Genomic DNA, 22,792 nt, shown 5'->3' with positions numbered 1-22,792 from the left:
ACGCAATTTCTATTCTGTGTATGTCCTGTACATGTGGCAGAATTGACAAATAAAGTTGACTTGACTTGACTTGACTTGACTTGTTTTTACTTTTTATATCCCTCTTTCCAGGCTCGTTACAGGCACATGTGCAGAAGCTTGAGGTAGCAAATGTTAGATAATTGGTCTGTGATATGTTTACAGATTAGCATGTTCGGTATTTCTGTCTTATGCCTTGCTTCTATACTGACTTTGATTCCTCTTTTTTTCAGAGCATACCTCCACCTATGCACCCACTAAAGAGTTGGTTTGAGTCATAAACTATAATTCCCCAATGAAGAGCAAAAGTAACACAAAAGTGTTTTTGTTGGAGTCAGGAGGCATCGATTTCTGCTGTTGATGCCAGTAGTAGGACCAGTACTTATGTAATAATAATTTGAATAATAATAACTTGAAACAAGCAAAGGCGCAGGGAGGGCGAACACATGGGCCTACGTCACGGACAACACCCACCAGCCCGCCCTCTGACGTCAGCACGATCGGCTCTTCAGGTCACCCTGTCGCTCCACTAAGCCTGTAGAGGGACGCAGGAAGACGAACAGGAACAGACTGGGAACATAAAACCATAGCAGTGTGTTCTCCTCGGTACAAGCGCGACTTTGTTCGAAAAAGTGATAAAAATATGTTGGACTTCTGAAAACAAAGAAAAATATGGCACAAAAAGACACGCTGCTGCATCTCTTCGCCGGGGGGTAAGTCTCATTAATGCTTTCGCTTCAAATTCACGGTATTAATAGCTCACATGTTAATACAACACGAGAAGCTTGGGCAACGTGTTACTTAATAGCTATATAACTACTTTAAACATGATTAATTTAAGGCATTTGTTATATGTGAGAGCCCACAGCCACAACATGCTGAAACAGAAACGGGAGCTAGCTCGTGTCGGTACTTCGTGACCATTTAATTATAGTCGGACACGTTTCTATTTTCACTTCAGCGGTGGGGCTTTTTGTGTCTTTTAGTAACTACATAAAAGAGGCGAGCAACGTTTGTGTTACCAATCCATATCTTAGACTAATAATCCAGGTAACGCCGCGGTGAACAATGAAAACCCCGGCTTTTATTCCCGTGGGTGAGCTAGCGTGCAGAAGTTTGCTAATGCCGGTTAGCTACCGTTAGTTAGCATTAGGATGTTGAAACGTTTGGAATTGTGGGATGTCGTAATATTTTTGAGGATGATAACATCGTGTTTAAAATTTTACACTGTGTAAAAACTAACATTGTGAAGCGTGTGTCGATATTGTGAAGTTGCGGCTATATGTAAGCGTGTCGTCGCGTTTGTGACGCCTGTGGTGCAGTCACGAGAGGAGAGCCTTTAGCTCTGTCATGTCCTTCTGTGCTATGTAATCCTGAAAAGCTGGACATATATCAATACTAGCGATGCCAGCACCAGCTGTTCAAATTCTGAGTATTTTTTTGTAATTAGGCTGATAATATTTAAGATTGAGAAGCCGTGTAGCATCGGCTTAGTGTTAAGGTCGCGTGTAACATCATTGGCTTGTTTTTTTAATGACGCCATTTTCCCCTTGAAATTGTTACGGCTGGCCTTAAGGGTATTTACTGATCTTGGCTTGTGAAATGCCCAGTGATACACATGTGGTCTTGAAAACACAATGAAAATTGAATTTACATTAGACATTATACATTAAAGTGGGGATGCCGGCTGAGCTTTTAAGCCAGCCTTTTCTGTTTAAAGTCGAGCTGGTAATATCAACTGTGCGCACTGTTCTATCCATTTCCCTGGGTGGCTCATCTAACGCTTTATTTCAACAGGGTTGCGTGTATGTGTGTGTTTGATTACGTAACGTCTACCTATGCAAGAGTAGATTTTTCTGTGCAACCCCAACAGGGGAGGATGAATGATTAGTGAACAGAGAATGCACAACTGGGTCAGGGGTTACTTTTGCTAAGATGTTTGACTCTGTCCTTCAGACACAGAGAAGCTTAATCTAATCTCTTCTAGACTTCTAAGCTTGTCAATGACAAGGTTACACGTTTAATAAAGCTGCACCAGAGAATGCTATAAAGACCTAAATAAATAGTTTGTGCAGAAATTAATGAGAATACTGTGTGCACTTTTCCAAGTGTAATTAAACAGTCTGAGCTGTAAAACTCCTTTGCCAGATGTGTCGGGTTAACGCACAGTGTTTCCACAGCAGACTAAATGACCTGTTCTTTGACCGTAGATGTTCATTGCACTTGGCCCAGTAAGCTCTTAAGCTGTTTTCATTATAAAAACACTCTACTCAGTCAAAGTATGGCCAAAAAAATAGACTCTCACTACTCTAAGCAGGTTGGCTGTCATTTAATAGATGGACTGAGGAAGTATCACCTTCTCTGCTCTGCAAAATATTAAACGTCCTAAGGCCAATAATCCTGATTTTTCTATGTGCAGGTGTAGTGGTACAATGGGAGCCATCGTGACCTGTCCCCTGGAGGTGTTGAAGACACGGCTGCAGTCCTCAGGCCTCACCCTCCGGCCTGTCTTCCAGGTTCAACTTGGCACCCTGAGTGGCACGGGGGTTATCCGACCAGGGGGTGTCACACCTGGACTGCTGCAGGTCCTAAGGTAAGATGTTTGTGTTGTTGTCAGGCAAATGGAGCTGCAGCAACCTGTCTGAGCCATTCCCTGCGGCATTTGAATTTCCCTACCTGCAAATTAGGACAGTGTGTTCCTTTGTGACGCGTTGGGTACTTTATTATTATTTGTGTTGGCACACAACTGTTGTGTATTTAGGCTTGCCTGACCTGTCGATGTAAAGTGTTTGTGTGGTAATGTTTGAGTCAAATAGTTGTATAAACTCCTGTGAGGTTCTTATGTGGTCTGTGGAAGTGGGTTGGGAGGCTGTCATTTGCTTTCTGCTTTCGTAGTCTTAAAACGATGCCTCTAATCCTGTCCTATATTAAGTGGGGATTAGGGGCACTGTATCCTGCTCCTATCAACTCCATTTTACCAGCTTTTTGAAGAGACAGAACAGTCCTTTTCTATGAAGCTTTAAGATATGGATAAAACCAGTCTTTATGGCGTCCATTAAAGTGGTCCTTTAATGAATATGCTTGAGGCTGGGAAAGACTAGAAGCAGTTCCAGTGGGGAGGTTTTAACCACAGTGCCATCAACTTTATATAACACTCCGAGGACTGAACAGGTCGAGACTGGTGTCGGCCTCAGCAGTAGGCTATAAAAACTGCGTATTCTGTAAGACATAAACATCTCTTCTCACTGAGTAGAGGTTTTGAGTGTTAATGAGAGGAGTGGAATGCATGGACCCTGCTTGATTGACTAGGTTTACATTACAGAAAATAACCCACACTGAAGTTGTAGCCTCCCTCTTTGGTCAGTCCCACACAGAGTAGACTGTCACATAGAGATCAAATTTCCTTCAAAGAGTTAAAAAAAAAACACTGAACACACCGTCGACGTGACAAGTGAAACGCTGTCAGATGGACTGGGTTCAGTACCAGCTCAAGTGAACTGGGCTGGTGTAACACTCAGAGCGATTGCAGGATCACGATTGCAGCTATCAGATTAAATCCCCTAATAGAACCTGGAACAACCCTGCACAGACACTTGCTGCAGCAAATATGGAGACAGTTTAACATGTGTGGCAGTGCAAGGTTTTTTTTTGTTTTTTTTTTTAAAGGTCATTCAATAAATCTGTCTTTAATGTCTGGTGGTCCTTTGCTTCTGTTTTAGATCCATTCTTGAAAAAGAGGGACCAAGATCTCTTTTCCGTGGACTGGGTCCGAACCTTGTGGGTGTTGCCCCTTCAAGGTACAATGAATTCAATGTTAACCGTTCACATGTTAGTGGCTCTTTTTTCTTTTTCATCTGTCACCACATTCTTTCCATTTTTTTTATTTTATTTTAAAGTCTCAACAAAAAGTTTCTGTATTAGTGATACTTCCTGTTGGCAGCTAAACGCACAATGAGATGTTTTCTTTTTCAGAAACAATAAACAAAGCAGAGGAAGTAAAATGGAGCAATTATTTCTGAGTTTGCAGTTTTTAATGAGCATAGACACTTCAGAGTGTTTTAAACCACAACTTCTAACCAAAAACAAAAAGGAGGAGACCCTGCTTATGTTTCTCTTCTCGTGGTTGAAAACAAACTGTCTATAAACAGGAAGCCGTTATCATGCCAACAACTTCCGAGTCTGTCTGCCCCCTGCCTCGGTTTCGTGACTGAGCTGTTTTGCTCATCTGGGCGGGCTGCCTATACATTAGTAATTGTTTAAACTCTAGATAAATGGGCTTCTGTGAATGAGGTTTGGTATTAACAGATGCTGTGGCGAGAGTATGTTGATATTGTTGGCTGTGAAACAACATGCCATTTGTTCTATTTTTAGTGTCAGCAAAGAGTCAGTACTTCTTCCTGTTTCCCCGGAGCTGATAGTGTTGAATGTAAACTTTGCTACACAACAGCAATAAAAGTGTGAAATGAATCGTCATAATACTTATGCCCTAAAAGCCGATTAGACTTTGGGACTATGTTAAAGTGAAAAAGGTTATTGATTAGTACAGGTACTTTTCCCTGTTGGTTAATTAGTAACCACAGGATTATCCTTTGGTCAGTAGTTCCACTGTCTCTCCACTCTTCAGGCCAGCTGATATTCAGAGCAGCTCTGTGGGCATATGTTGTGCCCAGTGCTTATTCAGCTCGTTCTGGTGCAATGACTGTGTGTTCCAGAAGCCAAGCAGAGAGGGCAGGGAACAGATTGCTCTGGATGCGCACTGTCAAAGGCTCACAGCAGCCTGAATGGAGTCATTACATAATTGTTATGAAACCACATTTACTTTTCTTAAAAAAAAGGCATCCATAAATAAGCACGTTGATGCCTCTGTGCAGAGTTCTTAACAGTCTGTGTTTCTGTGTTTTTTAGAGCCATCTACTTTGCTGCATACTCGAAATCTAAAGAGCTGTTCAATGGGCTGTTTGTCCCTAATAGTGGATTGGTACACATGTCATCTGCTGGTGTTGCAGGTGAGACTTCTAAATTTGACATGCGTGTCATTAACATTAGTAAAATGTAACGCACTTCAGTTCTGTGCAAAAATGTTATCACTTATATTTGTATATCATGTGGACAGCTTCATCATTGGCTGCTGTTATGGGATCACTTTCATATATTATTGTCCAGGGATAATACTGAATATCCTCATTTTGCTCCTATTTTCAGCTTTTGTTACCAACTCTCTGATGAACCCCATCTGGATGGTCAAGACTAGGATGCAGCTGGAGAAAAAGTAGGTGTACAGTTCATTTCTTCTATCTCGTATGTATAAGATTTATTTAGTTTTTCTTTAGACACCGTAGTGTTCAGTTTCAGATCTGTGTAAAACGGTCTGGCCTATTCCAGAGTCTCAGTGGGTATGAATGTACTCCATATACCGTGACCTTAACAGAAACCGTTAAATTGAGCCTACCTTCTTGGTACTGTCCTTGGGTTCTGCAGTGCACGAGGCTGAGCGTGTGACCCAGCTCCATAAATACACACTGCTGACGCACTGACCTGCACGCAGAAGAGGAGTCCATATTTGATTTGCCAAGTACAGGGCAGTAGTATCATGTGAGGTCACAGGAGCAGGTCTGTTCAGGCTGTCTTTGAAGAGAAAACTCATATCTTGTAACACAAAGAGCAGCTTGTTGAAGGAGGGTTTAATAACTTAAAGCAACATTCAGTCAAGGTTAGACCAGCTGCTTGTTCATCCCAATAAGGAAACTCGATGATGCTTCAGTGTACAGTTGACTAAGCATTCACACAATAAGAAAATTGTTCTTTTGTAACTTTACATTATGACTTCAACTTTTTATTTATTCCAGTTCTTGGCCTCTGGTGTCTTGTGATACTTGTAACGGATGGTTAAAAAAACCATGATTGTTCCATTAACCCCTTCACCACATGTGATTTTTGTCACTAATGAGCATGTCTTAACTTTTCAGAGCCAGAGGAGAGAAGAAGATGAATGCACTGCAGTGTGCTCGATATGTTTACAAAACAGAGGGAGTCCGGGGCTTCTACCGTGGCCTGACTGCGTCCTACGCTGGCATTTCAGAAACAATGATCTGCTTCCTCATCTATGAGACACTGAAGAAACAACTCGCCAAGAGGCAGTTCAGCTCGCCTAACGGTGAAAAGGAGAAAGGAGCGTCAGACTTCCTCAGCCTCATGATGGCAGCTGCTTTTTCAAAGGGTTGTGCATCCTGCATAGCCTACCCACACGGTAAACACACACACACCCACACCCATTGTTTACCTATTACAACATGACTAACGTCAGAGAAGAGGAAACTTAATAGTTAACCTTTTCCAATTCTTCTTGTGTGTCCCCACAGAGGTCATTCGGACAAGGCTGCGCGAGGAAGGCAGCAAGTACAAGTATTTTTTCCAGACAGGGAGGTTAATAGCAGTGGAAGAAGGCTATGCAGCTTTTTATAGAGGACTCGTTCCACAGCTAATTAGGCAAATCCCTAACACAGCCATCGTCCTCTCCACATATGAACTCATTGTCCATCTGCTGGGAGACTCCAAGTAAAGACATGTTTGAAACTGGGGATTTTCCTGACGAACTGTGGATGTCACGCAGAACCCAAAGCACACTGGGCCTATAGACTTTTGAAAATGCAGCACATAGTTTTTTTTTTTGATGTGGTGCTACAAAGACTCTCAAGATGGAACTAAAGCAGGTTGTACTGTCGTCCAAAGAGCTAAACACAACATTTTATTGACATATTGTTAGCTTGTTAAAAATACACAAGAGGTCATGGTACTCATTGAACCTCCAAACCTGTGGAAAAAGGTCATCTTCTCTGAGGACTAACTTTAAGTTAATTAAATTATTTTTGTTCTGTTATTGTTTTTGGATCGTGTTTGTTTCCTTGTATCAGTGGAAATTCCACCAGCATGCACGATTTGACAGGTTTGAAGGAATATTATTGAGAAGCACTGAAAAGTGCAGTTCTAGATTATTTTCGGTTCTTGTTATACTTTGCCACAATCTGCTGGGTTTAAAGTTTAAGTTAACAGAGAAATGTATCATATTTTTTCATTAATATATTACACATATACAGACTTAACTGTATGTTTTCTTTTGTGGAAAAGAGAAAATAGGCACCTTTTGCAATATAATGAAAACATGGATGGTTAGTTGACCAGTGGCTCAATAAAATGCATCAGTTGTCTGACAAAATAGTTGTGTTGTAAAAATCTGCCTTATCTGTTAACGAGGATAAAGCATGAAGTATGAGCATTTTTCTGCGCAACGATACAAAAAAATCCCTCAAACTAAGTGGACTGAACGAGGCACTGAGCCGACTACGAGTAAACACGAAAGTGTCGCTTTATTTAGTCTACCCTGTGTGCGATCATCTTGTGTTTTATTGTCTACGTGTCTGAGTAAAGCCTGATGTTGTGTATGTGTTCATCCATAACAATGGCCAAAAAAGCGTCACTGGTATTGACTAATCAGCCAGTGAGACTGTTCTGTGTGATGATAGATCTAAGCAGTGGTTCTCAAACTGTGATGGGGAACAAATGCGAGTGGGTACACAGAGAACCTGGGGAGAAATAAACAAGTTTGTTTTTAATTCAATCTGGGCAGTTTTTACATTTTAGGTTTTTTTTTAAATTGTTATTGACTGCCAAAAATTCTAGTGTGTGAACAGAACAAGTTTGAGAACCACCAGTTTAGGGGAAGTCTGCATGCATGTGGTTTTTGGGTTTTTTGTTCTAGTTTAGTTCCCAGAGTGTGTTTGCTTGTTTCACTTTTGAAGGTGTTTAGTTTTATTTATTTTTATATTATAAAAATGAGAGCGTTTAACGAGCATGTTAAAGACATTCAGAACAGATGTTGAAACACAAATAAAGCACTACTTAAAGGCAGTGAAATTTAAGTCATGTACACATCAAGATGTTTACCACAGCCTCATTGGGCTGGATAAATAAATTGACCAAAGAGAGAAATTCATGTCATCAAACTATAGCTTTTATTTAATTTCAGAGAACTCAAATTGGATTTTTAGTAAAAGTACATTCAGTGTAAAAGCAGAGCAGATGTTTGTGGGTTCAGGCTGATCACTGCTCCAGGGAATAGGAAATATCCAGTAGAAAACATGGGTAACGTATTAGCTGCAGGTGTACGAGTACCTATTTTGGAAACTGCAGTGTAACAGAAATGGCCCATTTTTGTAAACAGGACACAGATCAGAGAAGTTGTGAAATACTTAATAGCCATCAGCTGTGAGCAGCCTGCTTGTTACGGCTGGTATGATGATGGTACTGCACTCTGGTCACAGAATTATCAGTGACTGCGAAGTTCAAGCCTAGTGCCTAAAAGAGTTCAACTTTTAATTGAAAAATAACCATCAGGGTTAGTTTAAGGCCAGAATGACTGAGCTGGTGGTTGCTGCAGTCCCTCTACATATGTGAGAGACAGACATTTCCAGCAGAGCTTTTACAACTATTGACTTTTTTAAGAGTCAGCTTAATGTGTGAAATGTGTGTGCTCCTTCCCCATACATCACCCATTATCATGAGATATCATTTCCAAAAAATGGCATGTTTATTATTGAATAATAACAGGCTTTTATATCTCTTTATCAACATAGACAAAGGGTATTGTTTCAAAATGAAAGCACCTTACCTTACCTTTTTATTTTTAGAGTCCACACAGGCTTCAAAAATAATTGAGTAAGGTGGCCTTGACTGCCATGTTGCATTTGGACTACATGACAACTGCCATTGCAAATTCTTGATTGGATGAAGTTCATTTCAAGGTCATTTTAAGCCTCTACAAGTAGTTTTGGATCTGCTTTGGCTTTAGCTCTGTTTATATCTGCATGTGCTGGGATGGGGTTGTCATGTGTGGGGGACAAAACCACAGCCTCATCATCTAAGACATCTCGTGAAATGAAAGAAAAATGCCATAAAAGCAGGTATTTGTTAGTCACACGTTTTGGGAAACCATCTGAGTGCTCAGTGGTGAATCATCAAGAACTTGTCCTTTCTGCTGCATTTTGTTTTAGTTGATTCACTCACATGGCCCTCTCCAACCAGCACAAACAGGTTTCTGACCAAAGGACTGCGGCTAAGGCTGTCATGTGGAATTCCCATTCTAGGAAACGTATACAGGGTGTGACTTCCTGATAGGTCACCCTTTTATAAAGGCTTTAAAAACTGTTTTTATATTTACTAGTAAAGCCCTTGGTAACTCACGATTATTTAAGTTAATATTTAAATTTGAGAGAGAGGGAGTTGCTCTAGCTCTGTTTTGCATTTTATCTCTCAAATACACAGAGCAATGAAAAAGTATTTTCTCCCTTCCTGATTTCTTTAAAAATCTTTCTCACAATTAACAAATTTTAATATTAGTAAAAAATAAGCAGAGTAAATAGAAAACGTAGTGTGCAACCTGACAACGTGATGCAGATCTCCCAAAGCAACATATCATATATCATATAAAAATGATAAAATCTGATTGAGTTGCTTTGCAATGACCTTAAACAGGTCTTCATGCTCGAAAACTGTCCAGTGAGGCTGAATTAAAACAACTGCAAAGATCCACAGTGATGTGAAAAACAAATACTTGATTGCAGTTCTTGCTCCCATGGGTGCCAAACCGTTATTAGACTTAGGGAACAATTATTTTTATTTCACACAGGGCCAGGTAGGTTTGCATTTCTTTTTTTCCCCCCTTAATAAATGAAACCATCATCTAAAAACTACATTTTGGATTTACTCTGGTTATCTTTGTCTAATACTACAATTTGTTTCGTGATCTGAAACAAGAGGCCAAATACTGTTTCACATCATTATATATACACACAAGAGGTAAGAGACTGTCAACAACATGTCAAACTTAGACGCAGATGAGCTACAGCAGCAGCAGACCACACTGGGTGCCACTCCTGTCAGCTAATTAACAGGAAACTAAGGCTACAGTTTGCATGGACTCTCTAAATTGGTACAACAGAAGACTGGAAACCTGAAAATCTGCTGTCACATTAAACCAAATTTTGTGTTTTGTATGTACTGTGATAGTACAGAGCCTGGCATTTCCAGGTATCTCTACAGCTATGAGTGGGTGGTTTGATCCAAATATCCATAGTATCAATATCAACATGGGCATTGCAACTAGATCGTTACACATTCACACACACTTCAATTTCAAAATGAAGGGAGATGCCTGCTGTGCTCTATTGTGTTTTGTAGTGTGCGATCATATGACTCAACAGTGCTGAGCAGACAGTGAGTGAGAGCATGATGGCAGGAAAAAAAGGAGACTCCTGTGGAATTATTTTGTGGCTGTAAATGAAAACACAGCAGACAGTGATGCGTGCAGGAAGGATTTTTTCTGCTATGACAACATTTTATACAAACATGAAAAACTGTGAAAATAAGAACTCGGAGCAGAAAACAGAAAATGAAGAGACGAGGAGGAAAAATACCCTTAGCACACTGGCACTGTCCTTCCAGAGAGGAAACGAAGATCCAGGAAACTTATAGCTGTGGTCAGAAGTTTGCATATTCTCATGAGCATGAATATCATGTTAATTTTGGGCTTTTAATGATTTCTTTGAACTGTTTTTTTCCAGGGTGGAATGATTGTACAGCAAACATCTTTAATGACTTTAAAAAACATGAACTGGGTGCAAAGTACAAATTAATTTGGAATTTTCTCCAAAGTATACATACAGGCTCAAGTATATACATACATTCCCACTAATAGTGTGTGAATGTGTGTGTGAATGGGTGGATGACTGGATATGTAAAGCGCTTTGGGGTCCTTAGGGACTAGTAAAGCGCTATATAAATACAGGCCATTTACCATTTTTACCATTTAATATTTAGTTGACATGTTGCACCTCAACCAGATTCATTTTGTAGTCACCAACAAGCTTCTGCCATACTTTTGGCTTGATAATTGATTGCTCTTATTGGCAGAATTGGTAGAGTTTATTTGAACTGGTTGGTTTCCTGGAACAGACTCTGCTTTTAAGTGTAGTCCATATATTTTTTAACAAGGTTGAGGTCGAAGCTTGGGAAGGTCAGTCTAAAAGCTTCATGTTAACCTGCGTCAGCCTTTCCAAAACCAGTTTTGATGTGTGTTTGGGAATTTGGAGGTAGTCGTCCTCCATCATTCTATCCACATTGTCCAATTTACCAGTCCCACTGGCAGCAAAACAGCCGCAGAGCACGATGCTACCACCACCGTGCTTGACAAATGATACAATGTTCTTATGTTTGAAAGCCTCACCTTTACCTTACATATTTTTTTTAATTGTGGCCAAATAATTTTTGTCAGCAAATTTCAGTGGCGCTTGAAGGCATCAATTTGGAGCAGGTGATCCTTTTTTCTTCTCAGCAAAGTGAAACTTTCTTCACTGTGGACAGAGACTTCTGGTGTTCCAGCAATTTCCAGTTCATGGCAGGATTGAGCTTTGGTTGTTCCTGAACATCCTAACCAATTTCCTTTCATCTGAGGGTGACAGTTAGGGCCTTCTTCCAGAACTTGGCAACGTGGTGACACATCTGAATAACTTGTACTTATGCACAGTTTTTTTGAACTGATGACCTTAGAATCTGCAGTTGTTTGGAAATGACTCCAAGAGACCTTCCCAACATATGTAAATCTATAATTCCTTGGACTTTGCCATTGTTCTCAATATTGGTCAGTCCAGTGACTGACCATTTGTAGTAAATCCTAATCACTAACAATAATATAATAACGCTTGGTCTTGTCAATTCAAAAGACACTGTAGAACCTTCAGCACCACTTATTAAAAGACTTAAGTGAGTAATGTACATATTAAAATCTGCTTGTACATTTTGGACCCTTAAAGATGAAAGAAAATCCAAAATAAAATCAAACGTGTGCACTCAATTCTGGTTTTTAAAGTAAAGTAATGGTGTATGCTGCACAATCAATCCATCCTGGAAAAAAGAACAGGGATGAATGCCCATTATGACTGTTAAATCAATGGGAAAGCAAAAAATCCAAATATGTAGTGGTCATTAAAACGTATTGATTTTTAGCATATTAGTGATGCATTCATGCTATAAATCCTGACACCGTGCTTTACCCCACAAATTCCGCCTGCATAAGTTAAAAGTATCGGTATCTGTACTTGGTGATAATGGTTTTTGCAGTCCACCACTTCCAAAGACGAAAGGTGAGACCAGCGTAGCACTGCGGCTGGATGGTGACCCCTGTCTGTGGTAGAGAGAAGGAGCCGAGGCTGGGAGAGCAGCTGTGCTGTGATTCGTTAGTACCGTCTGGATAGGTTGGAGGATTGGTTGTTAGGAATTTGTTTGGGCGGGTCGCAGCAGAGCTGATCCAATCTAGCAGGGCCTAGCACGAGCGAAGAACTCAGCACCTGGCTGGCTAATATCACCGTTGACGTGAGTACGGCAGCCAGAAGGCACGTAGGTAGCTATGGACGTTGCAACGCTGTTTGCAACACCTGGATTCGTCACAATGAACAGCAGGAGACTCACTTGATCTGTGCGCAGGAATCCACTGTTCACCACTCCATTGTCTGCCACTGCTCATATCTCGATAATGTTTTTATCTACGGCCGCTGCTGCCCCACTGTTAGCTGTTTACACTCGGTTAGCCGTTAGCCCTTTCTTCCTCGTGAGTTTCTGCTTGGTTCAGTAGCCCACCCGAGTCTTCTTAGCCGATGTGTTTCAGCGGCTGTCTGCACCAACAGCAAGACAACGGGCTCCCTGCACAGCCGATGGAAGGCTGAGGAGAAGATGCTGATGGGATTCCTTTACATCCTTTTAACGGGTAAGCTAAAAATGCCTAGCTTGGCCTGTCTTCCAGCTGTATGTGAATTAGGTTGCTCTGAGGTTGGTGGCTCATATTCTGGTGATTATAAGATAACCAGGTAGGACTTTGTCGTTGGTTACACATTATATATGTATTCACCCACGTGAAACTAAAAAAACTAACAAAAAATCTGCTTAAAATCATATAAGTGGGCAAACTGATTTCTAACGTTACAAAACTGTTTCGTTAGCTTATATAAACAGTAACCACTATGGTATATAACTTTTACTGCGAATTGCATCGGAATTGCTCAGCTAAAATGTTTTTCAATGTGACCTTCATGAAGGTCTTAGTGAGTGCTATTTTAAAATGGACAGTTATTGCAACTTTGATGAATTGTTGGGTGACATCTGAGGCATCTAGTCCACTGAAATCAGGTAGAAAGCCTATCAGGCACATCTTTACGGCTTCACAAACCATTAACGGATCACAAGGTTGTAGCTGTAGTTTCCCACTCCCACCAAAACTGGACTCTCTAATAATGAACAAGCAAGAAAATGGCTACTATTCTTTTGTTTTTGTTATTTCCTTTCAGGCCTGCTGGGTGCTCTGTGGGATAGAGTGACCGCTTTCGGTAAGCCTAGAACTGATTTAAACCTCCTGCATTCACAGGCTTGCACTTTGTATGTCTAAGTAGTTTCCTCCTGATCCTCAGGTGGGGTCAGACTAGTGGATGGGGACAACAATTGTTCTGGCAGAGTTGAGGTGCTTCGCCACAAGGAATGGGGAACTGTCTGCGACTACGGATGGGATTTCCGGGCCGCTGATGTAGTGTGCTTGGAGCTAGGTTGTGGCTTGGCTGAAAATGTCCATAATGGTCTAAGATTTCGTAAAGCCAGTGGACCTATCTGGCTGCATCAAGTCCAGTGCTCTGGACAGGAGAGCAGTTTATTACACTGCAGTGTTGTCCTCAACAGCAACCTGCACTGCACCCATGAGAACGATGCAAGCGTGAAGTGCTCAGGTGAGATCGAACAGTGCTGAGAACCAGTGCTGAGTCATTTCTGCTTTGTTGATACATAAAGACTCTGGACTGAGTGTCAGTGTCATAACTGAAAAATGTAATGTAATGTTGTGGTTATATTTTTTTTCTATTCTCTCAGGTACTCTTTTAACACCCATCCTCACCCTGATGTCACCCCACACTGTGTTCTTCCCCGGGGAGTCCGTTCGCTTTGTCTGCAGGGTTCTGTTGGGTCATCACCTCAGTGACTTTCACCTGTACAAAAATGGAGTGTCCACACCGCTGGTTACACAGAGAGCAGACCAGACCCAGAATATGATGGAGCTCACCCTGTCCGATGTAGAGACTTTCCACCAAGGCAGCTACAGTTGTGGGTACAGGATCAAGAGTGGCTTTCCTACAAGGCTTCTCAGTTCCCCACCCAGCAACGCAATCAACATCACTGTAGGTGAGTCACTGCTGCTTTGACAGTAACACTATTGCGCCATTGCCCTTTTCAGTTGCACATTATGTTTTGTGCAATCTGCTGTGGTGTGAATCTGAAAACTCAAGAACACTTCAGATGTCTTTTGTGTCTTTTTTTTTTATCATAAGAGCCTATGCAAAAGGATCAGCATGATCAGACTCGCAAAATATTTTCTGCACTCACAGAGTGCACAGAGGCACCTCGGTGGGAGACATCTTGATAAGGAAAACTGACCTTGAAGATGTACAGAGTGTTAGCAGGCAGACTGGTTCAGACTGGTTAGTCACACCCAGCATGTCTGCCATAAACAGATGGGTGCTCACACAGCAAAAACAGCATTTTAGAAGCGTCTGTGCAGATTTCTGTTTCCATTGTACGACATCTGACTGTTTATTAATGTGTGTCAGATTATTAAAATGTTATTGATGACTGAGAATGAACTCGACCTCAGTTCCCTCAACTGGCTAGAAATGTTCAGATTAGATAGGAAAATATACTATATTGCCAAAGTATTCACTCATCTGTTTACACACACTTAAAAAATTGAGTGACACCCCATTAAAACCCTCTATAGGTTGTAATATGATATCAGCCCACCATTTGCGGCTATAATGGCTATTCTGGCAAGGATTTCCATAAGGTCCAGGAGTGTGTTTATGGGAATTTTTGATCATTCTTCCAGAAGGGCATTTGTAGGTCAGACACTAATGTTGGACAAGAAGCCCTGGCTCGCAGTCTCTGCGCTAATTCATGCCAAAGGCATTCCTTTAGGTTGAGGTCAGGACTCTGTGCAGGCCAGTCAAGTTCTTCCACACCAAACTTCCTCCTCCATGTCTTTATGGACCTTGCTTTGTGCTATGGTGTACAGTCATGTTAGAACAGGAAGGGGCATCTGGGGGCCACTGTTCCCACAAAGCTGGAGCATGAAATTGTTCAACTTGTCTCGGTACGCTGAAGCATTAAGAGTTCCCCATAATCCCCCTCCATAAAACTTTACACTTAGCACAATGCAGTCAGACAAGTACTGTTCTCCTGGCAACCGCCAAACCCAGACTCATCCATCAGATTGCCAGACAGAAGCGTGATTTGTCACTCCAGAGAACTTGTCTGTATTGATCTAGAGGCTAGTGGCGGTGCGCTTAACACCACTGCATCCAACGCTTTGCATTGTGCTTGGTGACGTGAGGCTTCGATGCAGCTGCTCAGCCGTGGAAACCCATTCCGTGAAGCTGTCTACATACTGTTCTTGAGCTAATCTGAAGGCCACATGAAGTTTGGAGGTCTGTAGTGAATGACTGCAGAAAATTGGTGGCCTCTGCCAACTCTGCGCTCAGCATCCGCTGTCACTCTGTGACTTTTTACATGACCTACCAGTTTGTGGCTGAGTTACTGTCTTTCCCAATTCCTTTAATTTTTTTTATAATACCACTAACAGCTGAATTTGGAATATTTAGCAGTGATGAAATTGCAGGACTAGACTTGTTGCTCAGGTAAAAAGTCCAGTACCACACTGAAATTCACTGAGCCCCTGAGAGCGACCCATTGTTTTACAGCTGTTTGTAAAAGCAGTGCCTAGGGCAGTGGTTCTTAACCTTGTTGGAGGTACTGAACCCCACGAGTTTCATATGCGCATTCACTGAACCCCTCTTTAGTGAAAAATAAAATATGATTTATTTCAAATTCAAGACATATGTTTTTTATTGGTGCACAAAATGAGCCATGCATGTCACGGTGGAGGCTCTGCCGAACCCTTGAGACCGACTCACCGAACCCCTAGGGTTCGATCGAACCCAGGTTAAGAACCACTGGCCTAGGGGCTTGATTTTACACACCTGTGGATGTTGAAGTGATTGAAATACCCAAATTCAGTGATTGGAATTGGTGAGTGACTTCTTTGGGGAATTTTGTTTTTTAAAGTATTTTGACCAAAACTGAAACCATGTTGGATTTTTCTCCATTTGTCCATCTTTTTTGACATTATTTTAAAATTCTGACATTGATTAACCAGTTTCACCGTTTCATTTTTATTGGCTGGTCTACAGTGGAGCTCCTGACTCCCCAGCACTGGTACAACACGTCCGCTGAGGCCCCGGCTGGTTCTGTCATCAAAGGCCAAAGTTTTAATATCACCTGCTCCACCCTACAACAGTACCCCGGGGGTTCCTTCCAGCTGCGTTTGATCCGCTCTAATGGCACAGTGCGCCAGACTCTGCCCGCACTCACCCCGTCCGTCACTTTCACCTTTCCTAACGCCCAGAGCTCCAACGAGGGCTACTATTACTGCCTGTACCGGGTCCAGCTAGGCGGGCGTACCTTCGTCTCCAGAGAGAGCCAGCCCCTGCCTATAGCTGTCAGAGGTGAGACTTTGTTGCATGTCGATATAAAAAAACATGTTTTTTTGTTTTGTTTTTTTAAATATTCGTTTTATTTAGATATACAAGTTACACATACCTACAGAAAAGTCCTCTCGTTCTCAGATCCAGATCCCATCCTGAGTCCAATGGGTATCAGCTGGCTCGTGTCTGGTCTGACATTTGTGGTGGCTCTCATCATCATAGTCATTGTGGCCAAGGTACTGTGTAATAAGGAGAGGAAGCCCTCAGAGCTGGAGAGAGAGACCAGAACCTGTGAGTTCCTTTTTCACCTGCAGCAGAGATTTGAATAACTCTCTTTTCTGAAAGCATCCTGTGTATGTACCCAAGGGTAAGAAGTGTGCTTCTGTTGGCAGGTGTGGACAACACTTATATTGCTTTATCGACAAACAAGCTGTGATCTGGAATGCAGGCAGCAGATACCTGAAGGTATTTCAGTACATAATTCTTGCACGAACCACAAGGTGCACCGGATTATAAAGCGCACTGTCGATGAATGGGTCTGTTTTCATACATATGGCGCACCGGATGCTAACATAGCTGTGTCGCTAGCGATCACGTAGCACATCATTATATACCAGCTAGCCCAACTTCAGTAACCCTACAAATATCACTGTTGTTAAGTTTTCTGTCTTCATTTATGTTGGAAGTGATAGCAGAGCTGTAAGTTTTAAGTTTTTCAGAAATCTCTCAGTCAGAACATGCAATATGATGTTTAGGAGGAAACTAGCGAGCTAACTTCCTGCTAACTTCTAACTCCATTAAATTTTATACATTCTGTTTTCATGGATGCCTGGATGTTAAACTTAATTGTTACACCCGGTAAAGGCAAGGCAAGGCAAGTTTATTTGTATAGCACAATTCAACAACAAGGTGATTCAAAGCAGCAACGCTGATCATTTTATTAAAGATGAAAGAATTTAGACAGTTTTTAACTCTCAGTGATGCTGCAGTGTTTTGGACCTGAAAGGGACGGAGTTTTGGACCCAGATTACTGTGCGAGGCTCCTGACTACGGTAGCCGTAATGCTCCGACAATCCGTCAAGCGGTGCGGCTTCGTAGCTTACCAAAGACATACTAAAACATTTTTTGACAGATTTTTGAGCGCCGTGTACCACATAAAATCGGTTCAAGGTCAGTACGCACAACCAGAATTCATACATAAGGCGCACCGGATTATAAGGCGCATTGTCGATTTTTGAGAAAATTAAAGGATGTTAAGTGTGCCTTATAGTGCGGAAAAATATGGTAACAATTTATCTTCTGACAGGGATAGAAGTTTATTAATTTTTGCCATTATTTGTTTTAAAAAACAGTTTAATGTGGTGTTTTTTTAGTATATAAACTAGCGCTGTCGAAATTAACCGTTAACGCAAACTAATCTGTCATTACGGTCAACGAGATTAAATTTTTAATGCAATTAACGCATCTGGAGTGCAGTATGTCAAAAAATCTGAAATTTTTCTGTCAATGTATTTTGGGCAATTTGTCCAAGTGGAGGTACCCTGGCACATGTGCAAATGGGGAGTTGTTCTGAAAGTGACGGGCAGCTGAACCAATCAATTCAATATTGAAAATGATAAACGCACATTGGCTCGCTCAATGGGAAATTTGAGTATTAAAAAAAAACAAGACGGAACAGTCAACCGACATAAAGTATTATGCACATTGTGCAAGAAGGAATTTTCTTTTCACCGAAGCACTTCCAGCTTGAAATATCTCATCGACGTGAAGCATACATTAGCTGGGGATGCTGCTAGGACTTTGGCTAAAGCGTCACCCAGCTTGCGACAGTACACTCGCGCAGCATTGGGGACTCAGTAAGTCTACCTCGGAAATATTGACTGACAAGTGGATTGCAACAAACTGCAGACCTATTAATGTCATTGAGAACACGCGCTTTACATATCTTTGGTTCCTCGTTTCAAAGACTTGAAGTGCCTCCCCAAGAGTGGCAGAGAGAGAGTGGATACATGTTTATGGAGTTTTTTGTTAACACGAATGTTCAAGATGTTCAATAAACGTGTTAAGTGTGTATATTTCCCCTTTTTTTCCGAGTCGGTTTGCACATGCAAATTTAAATGCAATTAATATGAATAAAAATGAATGATATTTAATCGTGATTAATCAAAATTAATCCACAGTAACCCTGTGATGAATCTGATTAACCATTTTTATTGTTTGACAGCACTAATATATAATATATATATATATATATATATATATATATATATATATAATGTTGAAGAAAACTATTCAAATTCTCTTTGGATTTAAGCATACATTCTTTGTGTTTACTCTGCATTTACTTGATTATATTGCATAAATGTCAGTTACAAGCTTAAATACAAAGTTGAAAAAAAATGTAATTGCAACCAGGCTATTGATCAAGTAAATAAAATACAAACATGAATTTCATGTGCGTTATAGCCACTCTAGTAGTTTAATTTATTGCTTATATGCTTTTGTAGAATTTGTGTCTTGACTGACTTATTGGAGAGTAATATATATTTCCCCTTTTCAAGCCAATTTTCAGGGCTCTCCGTGTGTCCTTCATGGATCTAGATGGCAGGAGATGTAAAAACAGAACCAACCAGCTTGGCTCCTAATCTACCACACCTTTTGGAAAAGGTGCCAGCTGGAACCATTTCACTAAATCCTGGATGAGACAGTCTTTACTTGTGATTACCACCGACCAATCTAAGGCTGCGTTACTTCGTTCGTCTTTGTTACTGTGGCAGAACAAAAGACCTGAGTGACCATTCAGCGTTGCATCGTTGTGACACTACCACAGAAGACTGTGTCTGAAATCCCTCACTATAAAATGTATGGGATCACTACATGCTATTTAGCGGACTCATTCAACCCCACAATGCACTGCAAACAAGCCCAACACGGAAGAAGAAAAATGGCTAATATGAGAAAGGAAACAAACTGCCACAGAAGTATGTGCATTAATCATTAGGGGGAAAAAAATCCTTGGTGTAATATATATTTATCACAAAAATGCATGCCTGTATTTATTTAGTCAACACCTACCCATCATATTTGAGTAGCATAATCCTCTACACAGGACTCAATGAAAAGTAACAAAGCGTAGTGAATGATTTCAGACACGGTCTAACGGACTGTAGAAACTATTTCTGGATCCAAGTCGATAAAGACTCAGAGTAGCTGTGAGATTCACTCAGACATGACTATTGCTGTGATGTATGAGGTGGAAATTGCTACTAAAAGCTAAACTGGGGAAACTGTGACGTAGGTATCTATGTATATGTAGTTTTTTTTTAAAAAGTGACGCTAATGAGAGGCATTAAAGGCTCGATGCATACTTGCCTACAGATCAATGATCCTTAAAGAATAAATTGCCATTTTTGTATGTAAAGTTCAACACTACTATGCATCTTATGTCATTAACAATGTAATGAAGAGGTTGCTGTTTCAGAATAAACCGTATTCTGTTTTGGATAATACTGTGCACGTCTAGTTAGCCCTCTGCACTTTTACTGCATTCTTTAACATTTGCACACTAGAAATCATAAACTTGCACATGACAACTTTTACGAATTTGCTGGTTGTTTGAACATTTTGACGGTTTATGTGTGTGACTGTCTTGCAGGCGCTTGAGCAACTGCTTAGATAATGATAGCCCACGATGATTACCATGCAGCTTAGAAAGTGTGTGTAAATGTATTTGTGCATTTTTATTTTTTTTTTTGTAGTAAGTGGGAGTGCTAATTTTAGTGCAAAGTGGATTTGTGGGGTGGGGTGTGGTTGAATAGTCCACACAATTACCTCCTACCTTATTTCACGGAACACTTTTCCTTGAGTTTGTTGGAAAAAGTCAGGAGGTCAAGGAAAGGTGTGAAGGAGATTGAAGGAGGGCTTCTAGCAGTACTGTGCAGTGCTGAAACTACAATATCCAAAATGCACTTCTTAATTCACCCGCATGTGTTCTTTACCATGTCGTTTCATGCAGGACTTATAGCCTAACAAAATGAGACTACATCTTATTTTCTTATTTCATAGCTGGATGGAGATGCAACACTCCAAACCTTCCAGCTCCCTGTTCACTTATCCCGGCTGACATAAAGCTCCATGATGATCCAAAAGTGTGGCAGTACAGACACTGCAAATGCAAATCGAACTGTTGTGTTCCTTAAAGATCTAAACAGCTCAATCTTATATAAATAAACCTGTTCTTCATGTCAGGTAATTCCCACCAAAACATACCTAGAAGCAGATTTTATCACAGTAGCAATCCTATTAGTTTGGGAGTGATAAACAGCCTGTTGTTGAGAATTCAAAAGAAACTGGTAATGGAAATGGACATATTTTAATATTTACATGATCTGTGCCAGGTTGTCACTTTTCTTAACTGTTTTCATGATGGTCGTATGATGCATCCCTATGAGATTAACTCAGAAGCTTGGTCTAATCTATCCTATGCCAAACACATGAAGCACTGAAGCACCTTTCCTTAGTATTCAGAGAATTTGAGTAGCTCTTATTAAAAGCTGCCTCACAGATGCAGATACGTCTGGGTCACTTCCCTCATGCAAGAGCGCTGCTAAGCAAATCTGACTATTCAGCTGCACCCTAGCATTCATGCACCTGTTTTTCTTTTCCTTGGTCCCTTTCAGTGTGCTCTGCGTATGTGTCCCCTGGGGGTCTGAACACTAAAGGTTTCAGTCAGCCAATGGCACAGTGGCTTCATAGTGTTATGGAGGTCACTATGCTATTGATTGAGCAACTCTTCCACACCATTGTTTCTTTTTGGTTTTTTCAGTGGCCTAACTGGGATTTCGGGATTATGTTTTTTATTATAGTACAAAAAATTAATTTGCCATAGTACTAGAAAAGAGGAGCAGGAGCAGCGACGTGTAAAAGCCTGGCTGATGCCCAGTTAGAGTATTGTGCTGGTGATTGTGGAAACCAAATAAGTACACTAAACTCATGTTCAAGAAACCAGCTGGAGATGATCTGAGCTTTGTGCCATGGTACAAGATTATTATATGCTCATGTTACTTGAGCCAAATTCTGACCGTACCACCCAAATACTGAAGCAGAAAATTGAGACTTGTGCTTTTCCGGTCTTCTTTTGTTGAATTTTAGCGAGCCTTTGTGAATCCCAGTCTCAGCTTGCTGTTCTTAGCTGATGGGAGTGGCACCCAGTGTGGTCTGCTGCTGCTGCAGTCCATCTGCTATGCATTCAAAGTTGCTTATCTACATACCTTGGTTGTAATGAGTGGCAATTTGAGTTATTCTTGTCCGACTATTAGCTCAAAGCAGACTGACCATACTCCTTTTACCTCTGGCGTCAACAAAGAAAACTGCTGCTCACTGGATATTTTCTTTTTGCACAATTCTCTGTAAACCCCAGAGATGGCTGTGTGTGAAAATCCCAGATCAGCAGTTTCTGAAATATTCAGACCAGCCCATCTGGCACCAACAACCACGCAGTGTTAGAAGTCACTCAAATAATCTTTCTTCTCCCATTCTGATGGTCAGTTTGAACTTCAGCAGGTCAACGTCTACCTACCATGTTATGGGCTAATAAGATATTTGCTTTACCAAGCAGGTGAATAGGTGTACCCAATAAAGTGACTTCAATAAAAAACAAAATACCTAAAGCTTTAAATGTTTACATATATAAGCTTCGTTTTTAATAGTTACAATTTTGAAACAGGAATACAAAACAAATCACAACAAACCCGGCTGATGTTAAAGTTGGATTATGTAGTACAAAAATATGATATCCAGCTTAATTATACTGAATCAAATCATAACACTCGTCTAGTGCACCTTTTACATTTTTAACCCCACCCAAACTTTTTTTTTTTAAATCTCCAAATACACAGAGGCACTTGCATTACAGCTGGTTTGAAAATGTCCAAAATATACTTGATAACTGAAAAATGGAAACATTGTTGGACCCGTAAACTACAAATATTTAAAAATACACAATGAATTCAAAACACCTGCATTACTAGCAGTATGTTGAGGGAAAAGGGTACATACTGAATAACTAAGTGGATATGCAGGTTGGGTTGACGCAGTGCCACGAGTTTTTGTTTTGAGGGAAATAGCCTGTCAAAAAATATTGAGAGAAATGT

The 22,792-nt window shown here is 40.8% G+C and overlaps 2 protein-coding genes across 2 annotated transcripts; both read left to right on the top strand.

The window, feature by feature from the left end:
* The first annotated feature begins 504 nt into the window (after positions 1-504).
* Positions 505-7,923, top strand: slc25a33 (solute carrier family 25 member 33). The gene is made up of 7 exons (XM_085444730.1): positions 505-731; positions 2,438-2,611; positions 3,738-3,815; positions 4,924-5,024; positions 5,221-5,287; positions 5,985-6,265; positions 6,378-7,923. The coding sequence occupies exons 1-7, from the start codon at positions 691-693 to the stop codon at positions 6,575-6,577; spliced, it is 942 nt and encodes a 313-aa protein (XP_085300856.1). The 5' UTR covers positions 505-690; the 3' UTR covers positions 6,578-7,923.
* A 4,317-nt stretch (positions 7,924-12,240) lies between these two features.
* LOC146684094 (uncharacterized) lies at positions 12,241-22,762 on the top strand. The gene is made up of 8 exons (XM_085444729.1): positions 12,241-12,832; positions 13,410-13,448; positions 13,530-13,838; positions 13,978-14,286; positions 16,347-16,661; positions 16,782-16,931; positions 17,033-17,105; positions 19,202-22,762. Exons 1-7 carry the CDS (start codon positions 12,799-12,801, stop codon positions 17,074-17,076), a joined length of 1,200 nt encoding a protein of 399 aa, XP_085300855.1. The 5' UTR covers positions 12,241-12,798; the 3' UTR covers positions 17,077-17,105; positions 19,202-22,762.
* The last annotated feature ends 30 nt before the right edge of the window (positions 22,763-22,792 follow it).

Source organism: Copadichromis virginalis, linkage group LG20, assembly GCF_057382275.1.
Source record: "Copadichromis virginalis isolate Kocher_CV1m ecotype Utaka linkage group LG20, C_Virginalis_male_GT1.1, whole genome shotgun sequence".
Lineage (NCBI taxonomy): Eukaryota > Metazoa > Chordata > Actinopteri > Cichliformes > Cichlidae > Copadichromis > Copadichromis virginalis.
The sequence above is the reverse complement of the archived record's forward strand: the minus strand, read 5'-3'. Positions and strand labels throughout refer to the sequence as shown.